This window comes from Pantherophis guttatus, chromosome 1 (genome assembly GCF_059756535.1).
Source record: "Pantherophis guttatus breed Tessera chromosome 1, ASM5975653v1, whole genome shotgun sequence".
In the NCBI taxonomy this organism is placed as follows: Eukaryota; Metazoa; Chordata; class Lepidosauria; order Squamata; family Colubridae; genus Pantherophis; species Pantherophis guttatus.
This window is the reverse complement of record NC_142063.1, coordinates 183,085,692-183,111,849: the sequence shown is the minus strand read 5'-3', so window position 1 is coordinate 183,111,849 and position 26,158 is coordinate 183,085,692. Positions and strand designations below refer to the sequence as shown.

At 39.6% G+C, this 26,158-nt stretch overlaps 1 protein-coding gene across 1 annotated transcript in view; it reads right to left on the bottom strand.

The window, feature by feature from the left end:
- Nucleotides 1-4,285: 4,285 nt before the first annotated feature.
- LOC148116651 (arf-GAP with GTPase, ANK repeat and PH domain-containing protein 1-like) overlaps nucleotides 4,286-26,158 on the bottom strand; it is a 1,231,127-nt gene continuing 1,209,254 nt past the window's right edge. Inside the window, 2 exon segments of the mRNA XM_087887143.1 lie at nucleotides 4,286-4,568; nucleotides 5,011-5,260. Coding sequence (XP_087743269.1) covers nucleotides 4,365-4,568; nucleotides 5,011-5,260 — 454 coding nt within the window. The 3' untranslated portion in view covers nucleotides 4,286-4,364.

Below are 26,158 nucleotides of genomic sequence, written 5' to 3'. Positions count from 1 at the left end.
CTTATATTCATGTTGTGAGATTGCCATCATAAAGAATTTCTATCCCTTTAAAATGCTGAGAAATGACTTCCGGTTGACATCGCAACAGAATGGACTGGAAAAGAGCGGGTTCCGATGAGCCGCATGAAATCCAGCTGGACGAACTGTTGCCGGGAGGCTTTCAAACCATAGCCGTCTTGTAGGGATGGTGAAGAAAGGAGAGGCATTTCATGGACTGCAAGGAATTGGCAATTTCCTTGCTGGAACAGAAACAGCTTTCCTGAAGTGGCCAATTTATGATGGTTGCTACGAAGTTGGGACAATCGGACTGAAGAATTGAGCAGGAGTGGCATTTGGGCAGAGTGCTAGAACTGGGTGAGATAACTGCCAATTTATATTAAGAAAAATGGAAATTGAAGTCTTAAAAGAATTATTGAACTTGGACTAGCGGCTATCTGGCATTTGAGGGAAAAAACACACACGCAGAAAAAAGAGTGGACTGTATTATAAAGAATCTAAGAGGAAGTCTTGGATTTGGAAAATTGGGAAAAGCAAAATATTTCAAAAAGGGAATAAATGATTTTCGGAAAAAAGACAACAATTTACAAGAGGTTTTTAAAAAATACTGAATATTTTGATAAACAATTGGATTTAATAGACTGGAAATGGAGAGTGCCATCTGCTGGAGAAAAGAAAAAGTACTGTGATGCTCTATTTAAATAGACAAAACAGAAAACAGCTGGAAATTTCGACCTTGGCCATAAACAAGAAGATAATTTGGACACTGTGAAAATATTTAAGGAGTGACTGTGTTTTTTATTAGGGTGTTGGTTTCATTTCCCTTCTCTTCTGGAAGATAGCTTCACAATTGGATTTGACTGTTGTTGAATTTGGACAATAATTAATAATCGAGAATATTTTGATTTTGAAGAACAAAGGAATATTTCAAGAAGAAAAGAAGAGGAGATATAAGAAAATTACATAGACTTTAAATTTTGGATAATTGCACAGATATATAATTGGAGGTATTAATAACTTTTTAAATTGTCACAAAATGGAGTTGTAGATGTATGAAGAGTTACTTTTGATGCTTAAAAGTATGTGTGAATCTTTAATAGGCAAAAAAGAAGTGGAAAATTCATTTAAATTTTCAGAAAAAGAAAATAAAGAGGAACTGGAAGAGGGAAATTTAGAAGAGAAACAAGAAATTAACAATGTTGAAGAGAAAGTGTTAAAAAATAGAAATCAGATAGAGAATATTATAGAAATCTTTGGGAATGTATAAGAGCAGAGAGGAAAGGGGGGAAATCTCTCCTAAAAAAGAAGCAGATAATAGGGAAAAAGGGAAATATCTGGAAGAGACAAGGGAAAACTATGGTGAGGGAAGTTCAAACAACACAACAAAAAAAATAATAAAAGGAAGCCAGAAGATGAAATGTAATATGTACAAAAAGAAAAAAAAGAGAGAATTGAGAAGTTAGAATGAGATAAAGGGTCGGGCAAAAACTACTAGAAAAGGGGATGCTAAAAAGACTGAGAGATGATGGTTAAAGAAGAAGGATGATGAGGCAAATGTTAGTAAATATATATTAATGAATGGGAATAGAAAATAGACAATATAATAACAATAGTGTTTTTGATAGTTTTTTACACTAGAATGGAATTTTAAATATTGAATTGGTAAGAGAGAAGAATTATAGAATATATTGTGATCTTAGTTAGATGAAAGCATTGAATGAAATGGGGGAAAATATGTGAGAATAATATGGTAGAAGTTGAAAAAACAAGATATGGCATAAAATGATTATATGTGATTATATGATAAAGATGAATGAATAGAACTTGTCTATGCTAAATTTTAACAGATTGAAAAGTGATAATAAGTAAGTTGACAATATTAATTTTGTTAACAATGTAAATTAAAATGAACATCTCAAATGCTAGCTGTAAAGAGAATAAGAATGTTGAAATCATGAAAGCGATTATTTCTTTAAAGAAGAAGGAACAGAATATGTCTGTGATAAGCTACAGCAGATGGAAAGGTGAAAAGTAATTTTATAATATTATTAATTTTGATAACAATGTAAATTAGGATGAATATTTTAATGCTAATGATTGGGAAGAAGGAATCAAAGGGACACTTCTGGAAATGAAGAAAGATGGTAAATAATTGGAGCAATTGTAATTGAGAAGAAATATAAGGCTTAAAGTGATGTTATTTCAATGTAAAACTGAAAATGATAAAAAATGATGTGGAAAAAAAATAATGTGGCAGAAGTTGAAACAATAAGAAATGGAGAAAAATGATTAATTTGTGATAAAGGATTAAGATATATTATAATGATGATTTTGATTATGTATAAGATGTATAAGATGTGACCCGGTCAGCATTATGTTCATAAAATATGTATGATGAAAGGGAAATTTTTTAATAAAACTTATTTTTTTAAAAAAAAATGCTGAGAAACACAATATATGAAAACAGAAAGCCAAGGAACAACATGCCAATAAATAAGTGATTCAACAGTTTCTTAATTTTTCAAGAAACAGTTCAAAATCTTTTTTTATCTTATCATTATATTTGTAATCCAATACTGTATTTCTCCAAATACTTTCCCTTCAAACAAAAAAATATAATGAAACTGTTCAATTGATCATTAAAAAATTGCTTATAACTTTTTCTATCTAGTATTAACAAATCTTCATTGTCTATAATACTATGTTTTTCTTTGCTCATACAAAGAAAGGAAAAACAAGAAATAGTTCAGTGCTATTTAAAATAATGAAATGATTATAATCTATAATTAAATGTTAAATTCTTCCCAAGTGAGCCTATTCAGCCAAATTGTTCTGGAATGCAAGAAGCCATATTCCCTTTAAAAGAATAATATCAAAGTAACTAGGACATGCCTCATTTTCTGCATTCTTTGCTTATAGACTTCAGTCTTCCTCCACTCAGAGTATACAGTGCCACAACAATAAGCAGTGGATATTTGTGCTTCTGGAAGGCAATATCCTGCCCTTCCAATCATATTTCATGACCATTTTTGTATAAACAAACATGTGCCATACTGTCAGATGCAGTCTCCATCAAAGGAATAAAAATCTGGCATTGTTTCCATGATTTATCATTATGATTTGTGATCCTTAGATCTCTGCAAATTATTTTACTCTCTGCAAATTATAAAAATTATCTGCAAATTATAAAAACTCTCTGCAATTTTACATTAATTGCAATTTATAAATTAACAAAAGTGTATGTACTTTAAAAAAATGCATATTTATGAACATTTAGAATTCTAATTCATTTCTTTATACTTTTAACCAAGGAATACAATGCAAAATCTGCTTAATTTAGGAAATGCACAGGAAAGATCCCAGCTAATTTTTCTTGGTGAAAATGACACAATATTAAAAAAAGAAGGCTTTTTATATAGTTATTCTCATGAATGTACATGAAATATATTTTATCTAGCAGCATTCATTATTCCTCTTTGCATTTCATGGCTATCTTTATTTTTTTTTATTTTGTTTTTCCACCAATGAGGCTGTAGTCAAATAATGCTCAGCAACTGATTTTCTCTCTTTGGACTGAAAAATTAAACAGATACTAAATTATGACAGTGAATTTAGAAAGGAAGGCTCCAAGTGCTTGAAAGAACTTGTCTGAGATAATATAATGCTTCTAAGAATATTGCAATCACATCCAAGCAATCACTGAAGCGTGCCATGTAACTACCTCCTCAGCTAATATGCCTTTTTCTCCATGATGACTAATCATGTTCTATTAAACAGCAGTAATGCTGGAAGAACTCAACTATATAAGTGTAATGAAGCCAGTATTCTCTCTGGGCAGATTAGCTACAACTGATTTGACACATACCATCATAGGAGCTTCAGACCTGACAAACTCTGTGCTTTCCTCTGATTTATGCCGTCAAGCTCTTTGGAAAAGAGAATGAAACCCAAATATTCAGTTTGGTAGAGATGAAATGTATGAATGCGCTTAACTGTCAGTTAAAGAAAGTTACCATTCCCCCCCTCCTTTTCCCTGTATTGTCTCTCTCCAGTAACTCTCATGCAATACTCCTAAAAATCCCACCTAGAGACATCCAGTAAAATGGTCCCCCGTCATGAGCTATTTCATTAGTATATCCATGATCCCTCTTTATCTTCTCCCATGTATATTTTTTTTCATTCAAAATCATTGTAAATATGGTTTCTATAATTCTTTTTCCTTGTGTATTAACACTCTCGGTGCTAATTAACAATATCCTGGTGGAAATGAAAAGAGGAAGAAGAGAAGCAATTTTAAAGAAACATTTAGATTTCCACTTTCAAGCTAATACAAGGTTGTAGAAGAAGGAGAAAAAGAACTAAATTGTTCAAATGATGGAAGGCATCCTTGCACTGGTGTTGTTCTTATTAGTATTCTTCTGGGATAAATTGGGAGTAGCCATAAGGATAAAGCGCTCATCCGGACAACTATACTGCAGGAGGATATCAATGCATTCTTGGCTTGTTGTTTGTCTCGCATAGGCTAAAACACTGTTTCCATGGGTATCGCGTGCCATAACATCAACACCATACTGTGGAAAGAATAGACAACATTTCAAGCCCTGCAATCACTTCTGAATAGCAGCAGACAGAAAAATCTATAAGAAAAAGACTTTTCATTAAATTAAGGCCCACTTTCTTATCTGAGGATTTTAAATCTGGGCTGCTTTTACCACATCCTTTGCTAAAGAACCCTGGAACTGCATTGCTGCTCCTATATCTTTGGTCTGAGTGAATTCATATCAAAATGACATGAGATCATATCTTAAGATCTGCACCAAAATCAGTCATAAGAGAATCCAAAATAGATTTGAGGGGTATCAGCAGGACTGTGTCTTTAATAAAAAATATCTCATATCAGGGTTTTCTTCTATTGGAAGCAAATGCAACAGCATCTGGCTATCTGATTCACTGACACTGGCAATTTGAAAATTTTTAGCAAGCTTGTTTTAAATTCATGTGGTACTTATTTACCCAAATTAAGAGCTGCACCAACACGACATTTCCTCTCCTGCAAGCCAAATGTAAAGCTGATCTCCCATCCCCTTCTCCACAGGTTTCATTCATTTCTTCACGTGTTCCATGTGCAAGAAGCAGGATGACAGTCCGCAAATCTTCCTCTGCAGTTGCTCGTAGTAGGTGCTGACCTAAAGAAAGGTCTAAACATTGCAATGGAGCAAGTTTTTGCTCATATTTGGCCCGGATCCACTGCTCTTTTTCTTCCCTAGGAAATAAATACATATTATAATTCAATATAAATCTTCATCATTTAGGCCAGTGGTGAAATCTAAAATTTGTTACTACCGGTTCTGTGGGTGTGGCTTGGTGGGGGGAAGGGTAATGTGACTGGGTGGGCGTGGCCAATTTTTTTTTTTTTTTACTTTTAAACCCATTTTTTCTACAACCTCTTCGGCGAATGCTTTCAAAAGGCTCTGACGATCCCAGCTGAGTTGCCTGATCGGCAGAGGATTTTTTTCTTTTTCCTTTCTTTTTTTTATTAAGGTTTTATAAGTTAAACAAAAACATGTAACAAAAATACATACAGACATGAATACATTAAGACAATACAAAAGAGGGGGAAAAAAACAAAAAAAACAAAAACAAACCAACACTAACTCAGTCCACTGACTGACTTCTGGAAGCTGTTGCATCAGTGGTTGTTTTCTATTTCACCTGTTTTTCACTGTACATATTTATATTTACTTATTTATTTATTTATTTATTTATTATTTTATTATTTATTATTCAAATTTCTATACCGCCCTTCTCCTTTCGGACTCAGGGCGGTGAACAGCCAAAATAAAAACATTTATACATAAAGTACGATTAAAAATAGATTTAAAATAATTAAATTTGGCCCATAGTTTAAAATTTATCAATTTAAAATCCATATCAAAATTTAAAACCAACCATAAAATCATAAAATCAAGAGAGACCGGCTAACTGAAAGAGATGAGTTTTTAGGGCCCGACAAAAAGTCCGGAGGTCGGAGATCACTCGTATCTCTGGGGGTAGATTGTTCCAAAGGGTAGGTGCCACCACAGAGAAGGCTCTCCTCCTGGGGGTCGGCAGCCGGCATTGTCTAGCCGACGGCACCCTGAGGAGGCCCTCTCTGTGGGAGCGAACTGGCCGGTGGGAGGCTATTGGTGGCAGAAGGCGGTCCCGTAAGTACCCTGGCCCTAAGCCATGGAGCGCTATAAAGGTGGTCACCAACACCTTGAAGTGCACCCGGAAGTCCACCAATGCAGCTCGTGCAGGAGAGGAGTCACGTGGGAGCGCCCAGTCGCTCCCATAATCCCCCGCGCAGCCGCATTCTGCACCAGTTGGAGCCTCTGGGTGTACCCCAAGGGGAGCCCCATGTAGAGAGCGTTACAATAGTCCAGACGAGAGGTGACGAGTGCTTGAGTGACTGTGCGTGGGGAGTCCCGATTCAGAAAGGGGCGCAACTGGCGTATCAGGCGACCCTGATAAAAAGCCCCCCTGGCCATGGCCGTCATATGCCCTTCTAAAGACAGCCGTGCGTCCAGGAGGATGCCCAAGTTGCAGGCCCTTTCCGTGGGGGCCAATGATTCGCCCCCAATAACCAGCGATGGCGTCAGCCACAGCCACAGCCACTCGGTCTTGGAAGGGTTGAGTCGAAGCCTGTTTCTCCCCATCCAGACCCGCACAGCCTCCAGGCACTGGGACATCACTTCCAAGGCATCGTTGGGATGGTCTGGGGTGGAGATGTACAGCTGAGTATCATCAGCGTACTGATGGAACTCCACCCCAAAACCATGGATGATCTCACCCAGCGGCTTCACATAAATGTTGAACAGGAGGGGCGAGAGGACCGACCCTTGTGGCACCCCACAAACAAGGCGCCTTGGGGTCGACCGCTGCCCCCCTGTCAACACGGATTGTGTCCGGTCGGAGAGATAGGAGGAGAACCACCGCAAAACGGTGCCCCCCACTCCCAGTCCCTCCAGCCGGCGCAACATGATACCATGGTCAATGGTATCAAAAGCCGCTGAGAGGTCTAACAGGACCAGGATAGAGGAATAACCCCTATCCCGAGCCCTCCAGAGATCATCCACCAATGCGACCAATGCCGGGAGCGGGTCACCCTGAACAGGGCGGCTGGGCGGTTATTTGATGACACGATAAGAGCGGCAAAATAGCTAGATTTCGCCGCTTTTATCGCCACTAGGTAGGTCTTAATATGAGACCTTACCAGTGTCAAGTCGGATTCGGAACGGCTGGCCCTCCAACCACTCTCTAGGCGTCTTTTCCGGCGCTTCATCTCTCTCAGTTCCTTGGAGAAGCAAGGAGCTAAGTGAGTTCGGTGCCGGGTCAGAGGTCGCAAAGGCACGACCCGGTCCAAAGCCCCGGCAGCCGCACTATCCCAGGCGGCCACCAGGTCATCAGCCGAGTCATGAGCTAGAGTTTCAGGAAATGGCCCAAGCTCCATCTGGAACCTATCAGGATCCATCAGGCACCTGGGGCAGAACCACCTGGTCGGCTCCGCCTCCCTGCGATGGGGTGCGGCGGTCAGAAAGTCAAGTCGAAGGAGCGAGTGGTCAGACCATGACAAGGGTTCAGTATCTATATCCCCTATATCAAGGCCACTCAACCACTGACCAGAGACAAAAACTAAGTCCAGAGTGTGTCCCCCCCATGTGAGTAGGGCCGTGAATTACTTGGGTCAGGTCCATGGCCGTCATGGAAGCCATGAACTCCCGAGCTACCTCAGAAGTTTCACCAATGGATGGCAAGTTGAAATCCCCCATGACCACAAGTCTGGGGGTATCAGCCGCCACCTCAGCTATAACATTGAGGAGTTCGGGCAGGGTCGTCGCCATGTGGCAGGGAGCCAGGTACGTGATCAACAGACCCATCTGCACCCCACGACCCCACTTCACGAAAAGGGACTCACATCTGGCTATCTGAGGCACAGTGGTCTCCCTCGGATCAAGACCCTCTCTTATAATGACCGCCACCCCCCCACCCCTGCCCTGAGCTCTCAGCTGATGAAATGCACGGAAGCCTGATGGGCACATCTCCACGAGGGGAACCCCCCCCTCATGGCCCAACCAGGTCTCCGTAATACTTGCCAGGTCCGCTCCCCCCTCCTGAATAAGATCACAAATGAGGGGGGCTTTATTTACTACGGACCTGGCATTACACAACATCAGCCGGAGACTTGGGCCCTGAGACTCTAAGCAGCCTGAGGAACGGGAAGAGCTAAGGGGACCGGGGCACGCAATCGCTCGGGGATAGCGAGCGCGTGCCCCCACCACATGATATGGCCCCCTGCTCCTGCCATACCTGCCCCTCCCACTCAGCGTATTGATGGAGAAGCCCTCAGTAGAGGGCATTCTAACAGTCCCCTTTCCCCCAGAGTCCGTACCCCCTATGGCACCATTAACAGCCAGACTGGCCTCCCTCCCCACCCCCCTCCCCAAACCCCTTAAAAATTTACATAAAAACAATTTTAAAAAACCCCTCAGCCCCCTCTTTGCGGCATGCCACCTCTCGGGATTCCAAAATCTGTCATCGAGGTAGGCCCTCGATAACGTGGAGGGCCAAGCCTGCGAGAGGGGGGAATCTCGCAGACCAAGAAGCTCCGCTGCTGTGTACATCTTGCCGCAGGGATGGGGTGACCGTCCCCTAAAGGGTCCATATAGAAAAGTCCAAGGGAGAACATAAAAAGACAGGAGCCACAAAAGGATTCAAGACCCAGTCCGCTGTTCTCTCACAACAGAGGCCAAGTCCGTCTCCAGGTCGACACAGTCCAAGGGGGGAGGAGGGATAAGTCATACCGCCCTCTCACAGCGGCTTGGCTCGATGGTCTGCCCCCTTTACTGGTGAGATGGAAGTAATGGTTCAACTTGCGCACTTGGCACCCATAATTTACACCTTTATGCATATCTAAGTCTTAAATTTATACTCTATTTTTAGATTTTGTTCTGTCTGAAAATATCAATTACATTTATATAACTTTCTAGAAATCATTCTAACTGTTTAAAAAGCATTATTTTATTAGTCCTAACTTTCCCTCTACCCAGGAGTACCATCTTTGCCAGACTAAATAGTAATTGGTATCGTCTTTCTCATGTAATTCCTTTGTAAGTCTGTCCATTTCTGCACATTCTGTTATTTTCGCAATTATTTTTTCTTCTGTTGGTAATTGTTTGGATTTCCAGTTTTGAGCGTACACTATACGTGCCGCTGTCAAGATATGAATAATAAGATATTTTATCTTTTTAGTATATTGTGGTGTGATCATTCCAAATAAAAAGAACTCCAGTTTCATTTTGATCTTCTGTTTGGTTATTTCTTCAATCATTGTCTTGATTTCTTGCCAGTAATGTTGCGCCCTTCTACAAGACCACCAGAGGTGATAATATGACCCCTTTTGTGACTTGCATTTCCAACACATTGGGGACAAATTTGGAAACATTTTAGCCAAGCGTGCCATCTGTAGAACATCTTGTAAAGGTTTTCTTTATACAGTATTGACATTGTCAGTTTATAGTTCTCTGTCCATAATTTGTCCCATTTGTCCAATTCTATGTTGTGTCCTATATTTCTTGCCCAGGTTATCATATTTTCTTTCACCGTTTCCTCCTCTAATTTATATTTTATTAAGTATCTGTAAATTTTAGTTATCATTTTCTCATCCGTACTTTTTAATATCTTGTCCAATTCATTTGGTTCAGTTTGAAATCCATATTGTGTCCGGTCTGCTATGTATCTTGACTCTATTTGAAAGTAAGGCCACCATTCAATAACTATACCCCGATTTTCCAATTCTTGTCTTGTATATAAGTTGCCTTCACTATTCAGTAATTCTTGATAACTCCTCATCTTTTCTATTTCTATGGTATTTGGGTAGATTAAGGCTTCCATAGTCAATAGCCATCGTGGGATTTTGGTGTAATGTTGCTTTCTGATTTCTTGCCACGTTTTATATAGTGAACCTCTTATAATGTGTCGCTGAAAGTACTCATGTTTCTTGTCTGTGCCTTCCCACAAAAAAAGCATGCCAGCCTCTATTCAAATCGAATCCCTCTAGATATAGCATTCTCTTGTTTTTTAGGTCAATGCATTCTCTAATCCAGTTTAGGGACGCTGCTTTGTAATATAGCTCCCAATCCGGTAGACCAAGTCCTCCCTTTTCCTGGGTATCCTGTAAACATTTTATTTTAATTCTGGCCTTCTTTCCTTGCCATATGCATTTCATTACTACCTTATTGAGGTTCTTGAAAAAATCTTTTCCTGGGCCAATTGGTATCACTTGGAAGAGATAAAGTAGTCTTGGTAATATGTTCATTTTTACTGATGCCATTCTACCCAAAAGTGACAGTTGTAATTTATTCCATATTTCCAAATCTTTTTTAATTTGTTTCGTCAATTTAATATAGTTATTCTCTCTAATCGTTGTTGCTTTTGTAGTGAGCCAAATTCCCAAGTATTTTACTTTCTTTGCAATTTGTATTCCTAATTCTTCTTCCAATTTTGTCTCTTGTATCTTAGTTAAGTTTTTAGTCAGAACTTTGGTTTTTTGTCTATTAATTTTAAGTCCCGCCACTCTGCCATATTCTTCTATCTTTGCTAATAACTTAATTCCTGATGTTTCTGGCTGTTCCACTATGAACATGACATGATCGGCGAAGGCTTGTAATTTGTATTCCTCCTTCTGTATCCTCAGGCCCTTTATTTCTTTTTCCTTCCTTACTTCATTTAATAAAACTTCCAGTGCTATAATAAACAATAGGGGAGATAGTGGGCATCCTTGCCTCACCCCTTTTTGTATGTCCATTTTTTCTGTCATGTCCCTGTTAATTGCAATTCTCACTGTCTGGGAGGAATATACTTTCTTGATCATTTTTAAAAATTTATCACCAAAATCCATAAACTCTAGTTGTGATATAAGAAAATTCCAATTCAAATTATCGAACGCCTTTTGGGCATCGAGAAAGATTAGGGCTACTTTTTTATCGATTTTTTGCTCATAATATTCTTTTTTTTTTTTTAAAAAAATAAACTTTATTATTAAAAAAAACATTTAAAAAACATACAAGTTTCTCTCAAACGAGAAACAAATTTACATATACAGTACATAAACTTCACCTATTGACTAATTTCCATAATTGTTCTCGTGTTATTTTTTATCTGTCTCCTCGGGATGAAGCCATTTTGATTGGAATGTATATAATTGTGTATTACTGTTTTCAATCTTTGTGCTATAACTGTCATAAATAATTTATAGTCGACGTTTAGTAGCGAAATCAGTCTATAGTTTTTGACCTGTGTCGGGTCCGTATCTTCTTTGGGGATAAGTGAGATAATAGTTTCAGCCCAGGATTTAGGGATTTCTGCTTCTAACAATGCATCATTAAAGACTTGAAGTAATAGTTCATCTATCGGGGACTGGCAGTTTTTGTAAAATTCTGTTGGGATTCTGTCTGGGCCTGGTACTTTGTTGTTCTTTTGTTTCTTCCGTGCTTCCGTTAACTCTATCATCGTGATCGGTTTATTTAATATGTCTCTGTGGGATTCCTCCAGTTTTGAAAGCTGAGTTGCCTGATCAGCAGAGGCTTTTTTTCTTTTAAATGCCTCTGACGATCCAAGCTGAGTTGCCTGATCAGCAGAGGCTTTTTTTAAAAAAAGCCTTTGACGATCCCAGCTGAATCGCACGATCATCAGAGGCTTTTTTTTTTTACTTTTAAAAGCATTTTTTCAGCCGAAGAGGTTGTACAAAAAATGCTTTTAAAAGTTAAAAAAAAGCCTCTAATGATTGTGTGGCTCAGCTGGGCATGGGAGGGGGGCAGGGATTTTTGCTACCAGTTCTCCGAACCATCCGCCTCCATCGCTACCGGATTGGGTGATCCGGTCCGAACCGGGAGCATTTCACCCCTGATGTAGGCCTATCCTCAGACTGACCTTTGAAATACATACACAATTTGACAGATTGGAATCAGGGCAGTTGTAATGTTTAGATTAAATATTAGAACTATTTTTAATCACATATAAACAGTTGTACCCCAACTCTTTTGTGTATTACCTAACACACCTAAACTAAAAATGTTAAAAAGTGTCATGGTAGCAGAGTCATTTTATGATTCAACTGTATCACTACATTGATATATTCCATGCATTGATATATTCAGCAGTATGACTGTTTTCTAGCAACAACTGCAGATACAGTAAGTATATTTTCTATGTTGCATCAATCATTTTATAAATCATGCTCTTAAATTATAAAAATGTAAAATTATACATATCTATTAATTTGTTAAATGTCAGCCAGATCTCAAGCATGGGTTTTCTCTTTGATGCATGTGTTGAGTGTTAAGCAACCTTGATGTCTTGAAGGAAGGACATCATGCCAAGTGAATGATGCGGGAGGGGGGTGGTTGGGCATAGGTGATGGTGATGGGATTAGGAAAAGCACGGGTAGGCAACATACGCACCAGTGGTGGGACTTAGAAGGGCTCATGTTGGGTCTTAGAAGGGCTCAAGTCAGATAGCAGCTAAAGACAGCAGAGTGTCGATGATGTCACAACCCTGCAACCACACCAACTGCACCAGCGGCAGATTCAAAACAAACGCCCTCCAGCTGGAAATGGTTATGGACACACACAGACCAGCAATTAGAATGCAGCAGGACTATAAAGAGGCACTAAGGGGCGGACACCCTCAGCACCGACTTTGTTTGTATTATGGTTCCGGTGTCGACTAGCAGCTGTTGTGTAGCAGGAAAATAAACCAGGTTTGGTGATTTGAGGAGTGGAGTTTTGTGTTTCCCGGGATTCTGCACCGGCAGCCTAGCAAAGCCGAGAGCATGCTTGCTATTGGCTGCCATAATAACGGGGAGGGGGGGCATGGCATTGGGGTTAGGGAAATGAGTTGGTGTGATGAAGGCACATGTGAACTAAAAGGGAGGTTTGTTCTCAAGAATTACTGCGCTGCTGAATGGAGTTGTTTACACCCAGTCAAGGCCAACTGTCCTAAAATTCCAGATGGACGAAAGTACCTGAAGATGTGCTCCACATGACACTATGCAGGACGTGGTTTGGACATTCAGCATGGGTCCCTGGGCGGAGGGATTTGGGGAAACTTTCAATATGTAACTTTTGCGCCTTTTCGATCAGCTTTCCTTTCACTGCTATCATTTCAGTACTTTCAGTAAAAGTACCTCTTCTCTACTTCAATGGAGCTGGGGGTTTTCTTTCTTTCTTTCTTTCTTTTTTTTATTTGATCTATATGCCGCCCTTCTCCGGAGACTCAGGGCGGCTTACAATGTGCTAAGCAATAGCCTTCATCCTTTTGTATATTTATACAAAGTCAGCTTATTGTCCCAACAACTGGGTCCTCAATTTACCTACCTTAGAAAGGATGGAAGGCTGAGTCAACCTTGAGCCTGGCGAGATTCGAACCTGCAGTAATTGCAGGCAGCTGGTCTTAATAACAGGGTGCTTTAGACCACTGTACTACCAAGGCTTCTTGGGTTTTGAACAGAGGCAGGCCTGACATTAAGCAAGATCTGCTTTATCAGCTAATCCAGAGACCTAGTCTACCAAGGGGGCTGAGCACACAATGTCAACCCACGGGAACAACCAGGAAGACTGGGGAGCCCTGGGGTCGACCTCCCACCAAATGCACAGCTGCTAGGAGGAGACAGAGTGGCTGGAGGAGCTGCAGCTCAAGGAGAAACCGGTCCGAGCCAGATGGTCACTAGGCATAGGATGTATGGAAGACCCAGAGGAGCACCCGCCAGGGGTGACTGTCGCCAGATGCTGGCAGGGAAATGATGCCTTGCAGGAAGCCAACAAAGAGGACATCTGGCTGACCAATGCTCTGCAACTTCTGCATGAAGCACTCGAGAGTCGGAGAGCTTGGAGGGGGGGCTTGCACAGAAGCATGACCTGCCAGCGCGTGAAGAAACTGGAGAGGCAGCGAGAGGAACCGGCATCTCTGCAACCCCAGCTGTGATTCCTGTAGCTCAGCAGGGGCAACTCCAGCTGCAACTGTCCCAGAAGCCACTGGTGCTGCAGCCCAGGCCCCCTCGGGGGGGGGGGCGCCATCCCCCAGAGGGGAAATTCCAAAGGTTCCTCAGCTGGGAGTAAAATACAGAGGGGATCCTAAAGCCCTGGGATTCTTCCTAGCTCAAATCTGGAATCACATGCAGGAGTATGGGGAAGATTTTGCTTCAGAGGCAGCCAAAGTGAGCTGTGTCACCATGGCCCTGGAAGGGACCGCAGCAGATTGGATGGTCACCCTTCACAACAATGATGCCCCCTAGTTGAGGGATTACAACCAGTTTATGGTGGTGCTCCATGTGCAGTTCAAGGACTCCCTAGCCAAACGTAAGACTAGGACCAGGATGAAGACCATAAGCCAGGGTCAGAGGTCAGTAGCAGAATACACACAGGAGTTTAACGAGTTGGTCTGCCACATGCATGCTGGTCTTCAGAGGCCCTGATGGAGTGCTACAAAGATGAGCTTAACAGTAAAATCTATCAGAGCTGTGTCTCCCAGGAGCCCCTTGAGACCTTCAACGCTGGTATATGTTGGCAGCCAGGGTGGAAATCGATCTGACTGAGGTGGAAACTGATCTTGGCACAATGGAAGCTGCAGCTCAGGGCCTTCCCCCTCTGCCCCAAAAGAGGCCCTGAGAGCTGCCAAAGGTGGGCCAGCAGCCAAAATGAGATCCACAGCATGCTTCAGGTGTTGGAAGGAGGGGCACTGAGCAGCTGATTGCCTCACCAAGCCACACTCCAAGCCAACAACTGCTGGGGGCAGGAAGCCCAAGAAGTAGCCAGCAAAGCACCACAAAACAGCGCTGAAAGGGGTGGAGGTCATTGAATTCACCCCTCCTGGCCAGGAGGAGCTGGGAACTCCAACTACCCTGGAGGAGAGTGAGACCAACTCCGACGACGTCCTCCTGGTAAGTCAGCATGTAGCCCCCATGACCATTCTAGTGGAGCTGCAGATACCTTCGTCTGGCGCCCAGGGGAAGATGCTAGCCCTTTTGGTGCACAAGATGTATAATTAGCCCCGAAGTGGTAGAGAAACTGAGACTGAGAACACTGAGGATGCCCATAGCATTTTTCCAGCTGGATGGGTCGATAGCTGGGGGAGGCCCAGCTCACTTTGTAACTGAACCAGTGGAGATGTGGATGGGGGATCACCGAGAGACACTGAGTTTCATTGTAACCCCTGGAATAGAGTGACCCCTCTTGCTTGGATTACCCTGGCTCCGAAAATGGAACCGTCATGTGAATTGGAGAAAGGGGCTTTTACGAATCCATTCCGCACAGCCAGGAAGAGGGAGAGGAAAAACCCCACCCAGAGCCAAGACTGCAAGAGAGTTAGGAGCTGCAGCGAGCAAGCACCTAGATGGTGAGGAGAAAATCCCAAAAGAAAATTGGGACCTCAGGGAGGAATGCAGCTGAATGAATCTAGCTGAATGCAGCTAGAGGGGCTTGGATGTGCTCCCACCCCATTACCCCATGGACTGCAGCATAGAAATCCTCTGGGGATGAAATACTCTAAGCCAAAGATCTACTCGATGACCCCATGAGGAGGAGCTGTGAGCCTTTATTGACAAAAATCTAAAGCAGGGCTTCATCTAACCTGCCAAGCTGCAGGTGGCCACCCCAGTATTGTTTCATGAAAGAAAAGATGGGTGTCTTTATTTATGCCTGGACTATAAAGGGCTTAACGTGGTGTGTGTGGAGAACGTTTATCCACTGCCCCTAATGAAGGAAATGTTGGCTCATCTGGCCAAAGGAAAAATCTTTACTAAGATGGACTTGAGAGAAGGTAATTACAGAGTCCACCCAGTTATCCCTTCCAAGCAACTGGCTGCCCTGGTGGACCTTGACCTTCCCAGTGACTTAAGTGAGGAGCTGAAAGGAGCATTGAAAAGTGATGACTGATTCCTGTTCCACTCAAACATGTGCACCATGCGAGGTGGCCTAGCATGGATTGGCGCTAAACTATATGTCCCCGCCAGTCTTAGGGGAACTGTGCTGCAACGGGCCCATGATTCGAAAGCTGCTGGACACTTTGACTTAGTGAAAACTTTACACCTAGTCAAATGGCAGTTCTGGTGGTCCTTGTTGAAAAAGGACATAGAAACCTACATGGCCAGCTGTCTTTCTTTCTTGGGTTTTGAACAGAGGCAGGCCTGACATTATGTTTCTATCCCATATTTTCTGTATTACCTATATGGACAGGTGTGCCTGTGTGTCTGTTTCCTTAGTATTTCCTCAAGCTTTCTGATTGGGCTGAAAAATATTTTAGATTAAAGTCCTTGATCAGTCCTGTGATCAAGCAGGGACCTGAATCTGGCATCCAGGTTTGAAGACTTTAAAAGCCATAAAATAAAAACAAAGATACTCACCAAAAATCTTACGAAAGGCCAAAATAAGAAATTAGAGGAGAAATTAGGAATTCAAATTGTAAAAAAGTAAAGTATCTGGGTATTTGGATAACGGCGAGAATATCTTCAATAAAGGAAGATAATTATTTGAAACTACTGCAGCAAATTTAAAAAGATTTAGAAGTTGGGCAAAATTACAAATATTATTGATTGGAAGAATTGTTACTATAAAGATGAATATCCTACCAAAAATTTTATATTTATTTCAAATGGTACCTATAAAATTGGGGAAAAGCTTTTTCGAAAAATTGAATAAAATTATTAGTAAGTTTATATGGTCGGGGGAAAAGCCCAGAATTAAATTAAAACTCTTACAAGACTCTAGAAATAAGAGTGTCTTTGGCCCCCAGACTGGGAACTTTATCATCAGGCTGCAGTAATATCATGGGTCAAAGAATGGATAAATTTAAAAAATGGAAGAATTCTAATGATTGAGGGGCATGATTTACAGAGGGGTTGGCACGCCTTTATTTGGGAGGGAAAGAATAAAGCCCACACATATTTCCAAAGACATCAGGTGAGAGAAGTATTGCTAGAAATTTGGATGAAGATTAAAATAAATTTTTACACAAAAGTACCAAGATGGATATTGATGATGGAAACCTTGGTCTACCCCAATTTAATTGACTTAAACAAAATAGTAACCTATAAAGAATTGCTAGATGGACAAGGAAATTTGAAATCCAAACAAGAACTATTAGAAGAAGGAATTAAAATTGATTGGTGGCCTTATTTACAGATCCAAACAAAATATAAAAAAGACTTAGAATTATATGATTTTCAAAATGGACAACAAGAAATAGATAAAATATTAACAGGGACAGATGAAAAGATAATTACCAAAATGTATAACTGTCTCCTCAAATTTAAAATGGAAGAGGAAACAGTGAAGGAAACAATGATAATTTGGATGAAAAATTTTGGATACAACATAGAATTGGAGTACTGGGAAAAAATATGGGGAACAAATTATAAAATGATGTTGTCGGCCACCTACAAAGAAAATATTTATAAAATGTTTTATAGGTGGCATTTACCCCTGGCGAGATTAGCCAAGATATCTCCAAACAATCCACTGCACTGTTGGAAATGTAATTATTCACAAGGGACATACTACCACATGTGGTGGACATGTCCCAAAGCAAGAGAATATTGGCTTAAAATTAAAAAAATGATTGGAGGAAATGACTGAAAAAAAATTGATATGAATCCTGAATTATTTTTCTTAGGGATTATAAAACAAAAAATGACCAAAGAAATTCAATACCTCATACTCCACAAAATTACTGCCGCCAGAATTTCATTTGCCCAAAACTGGAAACAACAACATGCTCCAACAAACATGATGATTATAAAAAAGGTGCTGGAGTGTGAAGAATCAAATAAACTAACAATGGAATTTAAGGACAGAGAGGAAATGATTTATTATGAAACATGGAACAGATGGTATGATTGGCTGGAAAAGGAATCTAATGGATAGTGTATAGCAAAAGAGAAGACATTATAATGAAATGTTATATTTAATGTGTAGTAGGTATGTACTGTATATAAAATGTATTGATTATATGAATAAGTATGTAACAAAAAAATGTGTATGTATATAGTTGGCTGAAAGATAAATTGGATATTACTAAAAATGCCGGTATTGGAAAGCTGTAAAAGTGTAACTAAGATTTTAAAAATGTAAATGTTGAATAAAAACAATTTTTAAAAAATAAAAGCCATAAAATAATGAGATGGAAGATTTCAACTATCCAATTATTTTTTGAAAAGTATTCTGCCAAAACCAAGTTGTTTTTGAATTGTGTTGCCAGTAATAGCTACTTTTCTTATCATAAAAGCTAGAATCAAAGAGCAGAACAAGAAGTAATAGATGGAAAAGAAAGATTCAACCTAGAATTAAGGATAAATTTCCTGACAGTGAGAATAATTAATCAATAGAATGGCTTGCCTCTAGAAGTTGTGGGTGCTGAATCACTGGAGGTTTTAAGAAGAGATGGGACAGCCATTTGTCTGGAATGGTATAGGGTCTCCTGATTGAGCAAGGGGTTGGACTAGAAGACCTCCAAGGTCCCTTCCAACTCTGTTACTGTTTACTCTGTAGCAGGGGTAATAATAGTGTTAACCATTCAGTAATGTCTGAGTTTTGGCAACTTTATAGGTAAGTGTTCTCCATGCACTCTTTGGCCGAAGAGGTTGTAGAAAAAATGCTTTTAAAAGCCTCTGACGATCCCAGCTGAGTTGCCTGATCATCAAAGGCTTTTAAAAGCATTTTTAAAAAGAACCTCTTCAGCTGAAGAGGTTGTAGAAAAAATGTTTTTAAAAGAAAAAAAGCCTCTGCCGATCAGGCAACTCAGCTTGGATTGTCAGAGGCTTTTAAAAGTATTTTTTCTACAATCTCTGAAGAGGTTGTAGAAAAAATGTTTTTAAAAGCCTTTGACTATCCCAGCTCAGCCACACGATCATCAGAGGCTTTTTTAAAAAAAAACTTTTAAAAGCATTTTTTTAGCCGAAGAGGTTGTAGAAAAAATGCTTTTAAAAATTAAAAAAAAAAGCCTCTGATGATCGTGCGGCTCAGCTGGGCATGGGGGTGGGGCAGGGATTTTTGCTACCGGTTCTCCGAACCACCTGCCTCCATCGCTACCAGATCGGATGATCCGGTCCGAACCGGGAGCATTTCACCCCTGCTTCAGATTATCTGGAGGGTGACCAAAAAATAATTCAAAAAGGAAGATACCCAAATCCTGCTGGGGCCTGGTCCTAAGGTGGAACAGGCTATGGATAGGACCTGGGGCCATGGTAAATGTGTCTCTGGGCATAGTTTGCCTAAGAGGGTCTTAAGTTCCCTATTTTTCATTCCACCCCATCCAAAGTTTTTTATTAGCAGCTTGACTTTTGAATTTTCTGAGGCACTTCTTACGGCTGAGTTTTAGCTGAAGGAAAAGAGGGGTGGGTGGGTGTGCGTGATGGCTTCCTACACTAGCTTTATTGACTTCTCCAATGAATTTGCATGCATGGCCAAAGTAGATCAAACATAGTCTTGTGATTTTTGGCTTCTAGTGATGTTTCTGGTTTTATATAATTCAGCATGTCTTTGGAGGTTGTATGGTAATATGCATGGTATATATACAATAATTTACTCCAGCAGCACAGTTCAAAGGCATCAAGTTGAAGGCTACCTGTTAGGAAAATCTTCCTAAACAGAAATATATGTAGATGAGTGGAACACTTTACCTATGGAGTTTGGGAGTTCTCCATTTCTGTGGGAGCTGGATTGAACATTCAATAAAAATATAAGAAAAATAAGATAACCACCACTTATGAATGGTTTAGCTGACTTTCCTATACACTGCAGAGGGTTGCAATTAGATTATCCTTAGTTTTATATAAGAATAGTAATGAATAATAAATCCAGATATCTGCAGTTGTCTTTCAAACTATGAAGTCCAAAAACATAACTTAAATTGTTTGGTTTTACCCTCAGAAAATACTTTCCAACCCTGTAGAAGCCTTCTCTTCAGAGAGATTATTATAGAACAGTATTGATTTGTTCTTTGGAAGAATAGTAATACCTAATTAGGCAGCTGATAGCAATATACAAAAAATAGCAATTTTTTGATTGACCCTAGTCAAGCAAGTCTTTCTGCTTTCTGTTTTCCACCCATAAATACCATTGTGATCTGTCCCCACTGCACTGATCTGTGATTCTTCTGGAATCTGCCTATTATTTGTCCATCCCTTCTTATCCATTCTTGGCACTACTGTATCCTGCATTTGGTTTAAACCCATTTTCCAAACTTGGAGCCTTGCACTTAATTATGAACATTATGTGTAGCCTAACAAATAGTTCTACTTCTTGTGAAGCAATCATAATGAATTGCCATTTCAGTGGAGACACCAACTAATAACATATTTCAGCTGGCTGCCTATTTTCTTTTCTATAGGCAAAATCACAGCATCGGAACTGAAGACCTTTGAGGTTTGGTTCTTGTGGCAAAATAGTCAAGGTTGTCCTACCAATAGCTGTTATTAAGTTACTTTTAAATTCATTTCTTTTGTAGACATGTTAAGAATCAAGAGCATTTTGCAAAGCACTGCTGGTCCTAAATCAGGCATACTTTGACTCTGAAAACTGAAATCATAGCTTTCTTGGGCTTATGAGTGTGACACTCATATTGTAGAATAATAAAAATCAAAATCTTTTAACAGAATGAAAAATGTACAATATATTAGTTTCCCAAGACAACAAATAATTACTGTATAGAAATCAATTTCAAGTAAATTTACTTTTGCACATATTTACTTTTGCACATCATTCATTATGGCAATCTCTTTAAAATGAAAGCAGCTTCAGGATCAAGCAATGAAGTATGGCAACTGATTTGGAGATTTGTTTCTTCAACTACAAAATCTTTTGAGCTTCTATAGTAGTGATAGTTGTTCTTCTAATAATGTAGTATCAGGTAAACTTTAATGTGTTTTAAATGCTTAGTAAATATATCTTTTACAGAAGAAATCTGGATTAATTTTGCATCACTATCTGATGAGTAGAGCATGAGCTTACTATAACCTCTCAACATGCAAACCTCTCCACCTTATGTACTTTCTGAAGTGATAAATGTGCTATACAAAGGAAAACAAAGGAATTTACTGTTCCCATACAATAAACATACTAAAACATTATTCCTACCTCTTGTATTAAAACAATTTAAGGATTTGCGGCAATTTTTGAAAACGTACTTAAATACTAAAAAACTCTGGGGTTTAAAATTAGTATGTCTTATAACCTGAGAGTTAGTTTGATATAATGGTTAAAAGAATTGGGCTAGAATTCAGGAGATTGTGAGTTTTAGTCTCCTGTCTTGGGCAAAAACTCAGTTGGGCGACATTTGGCCAGTCACTCTGTCAACCTTAGGAAGGAGGCAGTGGCAAGCTACTTCTGAAAATAAAATCCTTATATACCACTTCACAGTGCTTTACAGCCCTCTCTAAGCAGTTTACAGAGTCAGCATTTTGCCCCCAACAATCCGGGTCCTCATTTTGCTGACCTCAGAAGGATGGAAGGCTGAATCAACCTTGAGACCCTATGAGACCTGAACTGCCAAACTGCAGATAGCTGGCAGTCAGCAGAAGTAGCCTTCGAAAAGTAAGAAAATAGATATTGTACCTTTACAGGGAGGATACATGAGATGTGGGTGTGGCTTACTGATGATGGCTAACAAGCCAGAAATAGATCTATATAAGTCTCTCACCAGGCAGCAAAGGCCTGCTGGCTGCCAGAAAGGAAAAAGCCTAGAACCTGGACTACTGCATCCAGTTTTGGTCACGACATTACAAAAAAGATGTTGAGACTTTGGAAAAAGTGCAGAGAAGAGCAACTAAGACGATTAAAGGTCTGGAGACTAAAACATATGAAGAACAGTTGCAGGAATTGGGTTTGGCTAGTCTAGCGAAAAGAAGGACTAGGGATGACATGATAGCAGTATTCCAGTATTTGAGGGGCTGCCACAAAGAATAAGGGATCAAATTATTCTACAAAGCGACTTCCGGTTTCCTTGTCTTCGGCGGCGGCGGTGCCTTTTGAAGCTCCGCCAGCCCCGCCGCTTGTAGAGCCGCTTCGCGACTAAGAAGCGGCTCGAAAACTTCAAAAATCTCTAGGATTTTTGAAGAGAGATCGCAGGGCACAGGTTGAGCCCCTGCAACCCCCCCAGGGAATAGTTTCTGGGGAGGGAACAGGAGCGGCTCCCATTCAACCTGCTGGAACTCCGGGCGGCGTGGGACAAGTCTGCTTCTGCAGAACAAGCCGGCTACAGGAAACTTTAAACTGAAAGAAAAGGAACCAGCCTTAATAAGCAGCATACTGTTACTTGAACCCTGAAACTCGGAATCGCAAGTATTAGAGTTTTCTTGGCTTTTTAATCTGAATGAAAAAATGCGGATGAGTGAAAGTGAACTGTAAAAACATGGCGCTTAGCCTTAGAGTTAACGAGCTGGCGAGTGTGGATTGCTGAACTCATCTTGCTTTGTTACAAAGTTTCTAAACTGCTACGAAGTTGCTTCGCTTGCAACAAGAGAAATAAGAGAGAAATTTCTCCTTTTTCAATACTGGACTTTGCTTTACTTTGGTTCTTATTTGATTAAATCTGGGGGACTTTTTTAGAAGTCTTTGTGGAGGTGGGAGAGGAAGAAGAACTTCCCTTTTTAGTAAAACTAGCCTACGTGGCAGGATGGCCTCAAAGAAGCAGGAAGCGAAGGCAACAGGAGGTGGATCTCCTACACATAAAGCACAGCCTCCCCCAGTACAACAGATACAGACTCAGAAAAAAGATTTTGATGTGGGAGATTTAAAAGAATTTATTTCTAAAACTTTGGATGATAAATTTCAAAAATCTCAACAGGAGATAGATGATAAACTTCAAAAATCACATCAGGAATTTATGCAGGAAATTAATGAAGTTAAAGATATGGTGAAACAGAATCAAAACAAGGTGACCAAAAAAATATCAGAAGTGGCGTCTGGCCTGGCAGAATTTATTGTGAAAGTTGATTCTAAAGTTGAAGAACTTAAATCAGAAGTTAATGTTAAGATGAAAGACAATGATTATAAAATTGCTGATGTTGACAATAAAATGCAAAGAGTTGAAAATGAGATTGTAATGGTACAATTCAGGGCAATGGAGTTTGCTATATGGCTTCGAGGAATTCGAGAAGAGGAAAGACAGGATTTGAGACAGGTTTGTTCTGAGGCCCTGGCCAAGATTCTACAAGTTAATCCTGATGTGGTTTTTCACAAAATAGATAAAATTTACAGAGTAAATTCTTGGGTGGCCAGACAAAGACAATTGCCCAGAGATGTGGTCATATACTTTACAGATAGAGAAATAAGAAATGACATCCTGCAAAAATCTTTTTACACTTCTGTGCAAGTGGGGGGCTCACGAATTGGAATTTATAAAGAATTACCTCCTAAAATGCTGAAAACCAGAAAAGAATTTGGCTTTCTTGTTAAGGAATTGCAAAATCTACAGATACCATTTCGGTGGGACGCCCCAGTTGGTATAATTTTCAGATACAAGGGAGAAAGATATCGTTTGAATACCGTGGAGAAGGCAGAGCACTTTTACACTACTATTCTTAAGGAAAGAACACCGTCCCCACGTACATCTACAGTTTTGGAGATTAAGGAGAGTGATGAGAAGCAACCTCAACGAGAACTGCAAGAACAGTCTAAGCAGGAATTAGAGGAAATGCAAGGCGCAGAAGGAGGTTTTCTGGATGAGCCTTTGCTGGAATCTTCTCCAATCTTGGACCCGGTTCGGATGATCGAAATTAAGGATCAACGTATAACTCGAGCTCAATCTAAGTTACTTAAACAAAAGCAACAACAACAGCAGGAAAGACAAGACAAGAAGGCAGTTAAGAGTACTGCACAAGAGACTGGAGCCATGGGGGGAGCAAGATCGAAGCTTTCGGATGACATTCGATTATTCTGCTCTTTGCTCCAGAAAGATGAAGATGACGTTTAAGTGTTTATCTTGGAATGTTAATGGGTTGAATTCAGCACAGAAAAGGAAGAAATTATTTACATATTTGAAACAATTTAATAACGATATAATTTGTTTACAAGAAACGCATATTACAACTCAAGATCAAAAATATTTGATAAACTCCAAACTAGGAACACATTTTATATCTTCAACTTCGCAAAAAAAGAATGGTGTGGTTATTTATGTAAATAAAAAGTTAACAGCTAAAGTTATAGAAGCACATGAAGATGGTAGGTTTGTAGCAATTGAATTGCTTACAGCAAATGGCCAAATTCTTTTGATTGGAATTTATGCTCCCAATCAACAACAGGACCATTTCTATAAGATGTTACATACTAAAATACTGCAATGGGACTACAGATCTATTTTAATTATGGGAGACTGGAATGGAGTAATTGATTCTAAATTAGATAAAAAGAGTTTGGCAAAGTCTAGGATCAGATTACCACAGACCTTTTTTGACATGAAAGAAGATATGGAACTAAAAGATGTTTGGAGAATACATAATCCAAAAGAATTGGACTATACTTTTTTTTCTGACAGACACAGATCCTTTTCTAGGATTGACTTCATTTTGTTGTCAGATGATTTACTTGTCAAGACAAAAAGAACAAAGATTTTTCCAAGAACTTTGACTGACCATAGCTCAGTATGGATAGAAATTGAGATGGATAAGGTTGAGAGACGTTCTTGGAGATTAAATGAGAACTTGTTTAGATATGAAAAAAACACAACAGAACTTAAAAAGCATTTGAAAGATTTTTTTTGAAATAAATTTGAATAAAGGTACTCCAATTGAAATTGTGTGGGACGCAAGTAAAGCTTATATGAGAGGGGTACTTATCTACATGAACTCTAAACATAGACTGTTTCGACAAAAGAAAAGATCTGAATTGGAAATAGAAATAAAGAATAAAGAACAGTTACTTATTAAAAATCCAACAGATGAAAGAATATGCAGTGCTATAAAACTTTTGAAAGACCAATTTCAAATGCTTATGGCGGAACAAGTTGCAACAAACTTACAATATGCGAAGCATAATACATTTTGTAACGCTAATAAACCGGGCAGATGGTTGGCTTACACATTGAGGAAAAAACAAAGTATACGGACTATTGATAGTATTGATATTGGAGGGAAAGAAATTTTTCAACAAAAATTAATTAAAGAAGCTTTTGTTGACTATTATACTAAACTATATGCCAAAGAGGAGGTGCAGAATGGACTTATAGAAAAATATTTAAATGATAAAAGAGTTACAAAAATTACTGATCAACAAAAGGAAAGAATGAATTATCCTATAACAGAGGAGGAGATAATAGTAGCAATTAAACAGTTAAAAACAGCCAAAGCTCCTGGCACGGATGGTTTGACAGCAGTGTATTACAAAACTTTGCAAGCTGAAATGGTGGAACAACTCAGAGATTTATTTTGCAATATTCAACAAGGGGGTAAAATACCCCCATCATGGACAACAGCTTACATATCTTTGATACCAAAAGAACAAGTCGGTCCTAAAAAACCAGAGAACTATAGACCAATATCTCTTTTGAATACAGATTATAAAATCTATGCGAAAGTATTAGCCAACAGGTTGATGCCAGTAATCCAAAAGGTGATTCATGATGATCAAGCGGGATTTATCGAGGGCAGACACATGAAGGATAATGTAAGGCAAGTAATAGATTTATTGGAATATCTTGAGAAGAATAAACAGATTCCTGCAGTGCTGGTCTTTTTGGATGCAGAGAAGGCCTTTGATAGAGTGGATTGGAATTTTCTACTAAAGACTTTAAAAAAGATGGATTTTGGGGATCAATTTATACAGGCGATTTCAGCAATTTACCAAGAGCAAAAGGCACAGATCATTATTAATGGAAGTTTGACAACAGAGTTTAAAATTGAAAAGGGAACAAGACAGGGATGTCCGTTGTCCCCACTTTTATTTATTCTAACACTAGAAGTCTTGCTAAATACAATATGGGACTCTAATATCTTGAAAGGTATAATGATTAGGCAAGAGGATTACAGAATAAAGGCATTTGCAGATGATCTGGTTGTTACCCTATCACAACCAATGGAATCAATAATCCTGATGAAGGACATTATACAAGACTATGGTAAAGTTTCAGGTTTTAG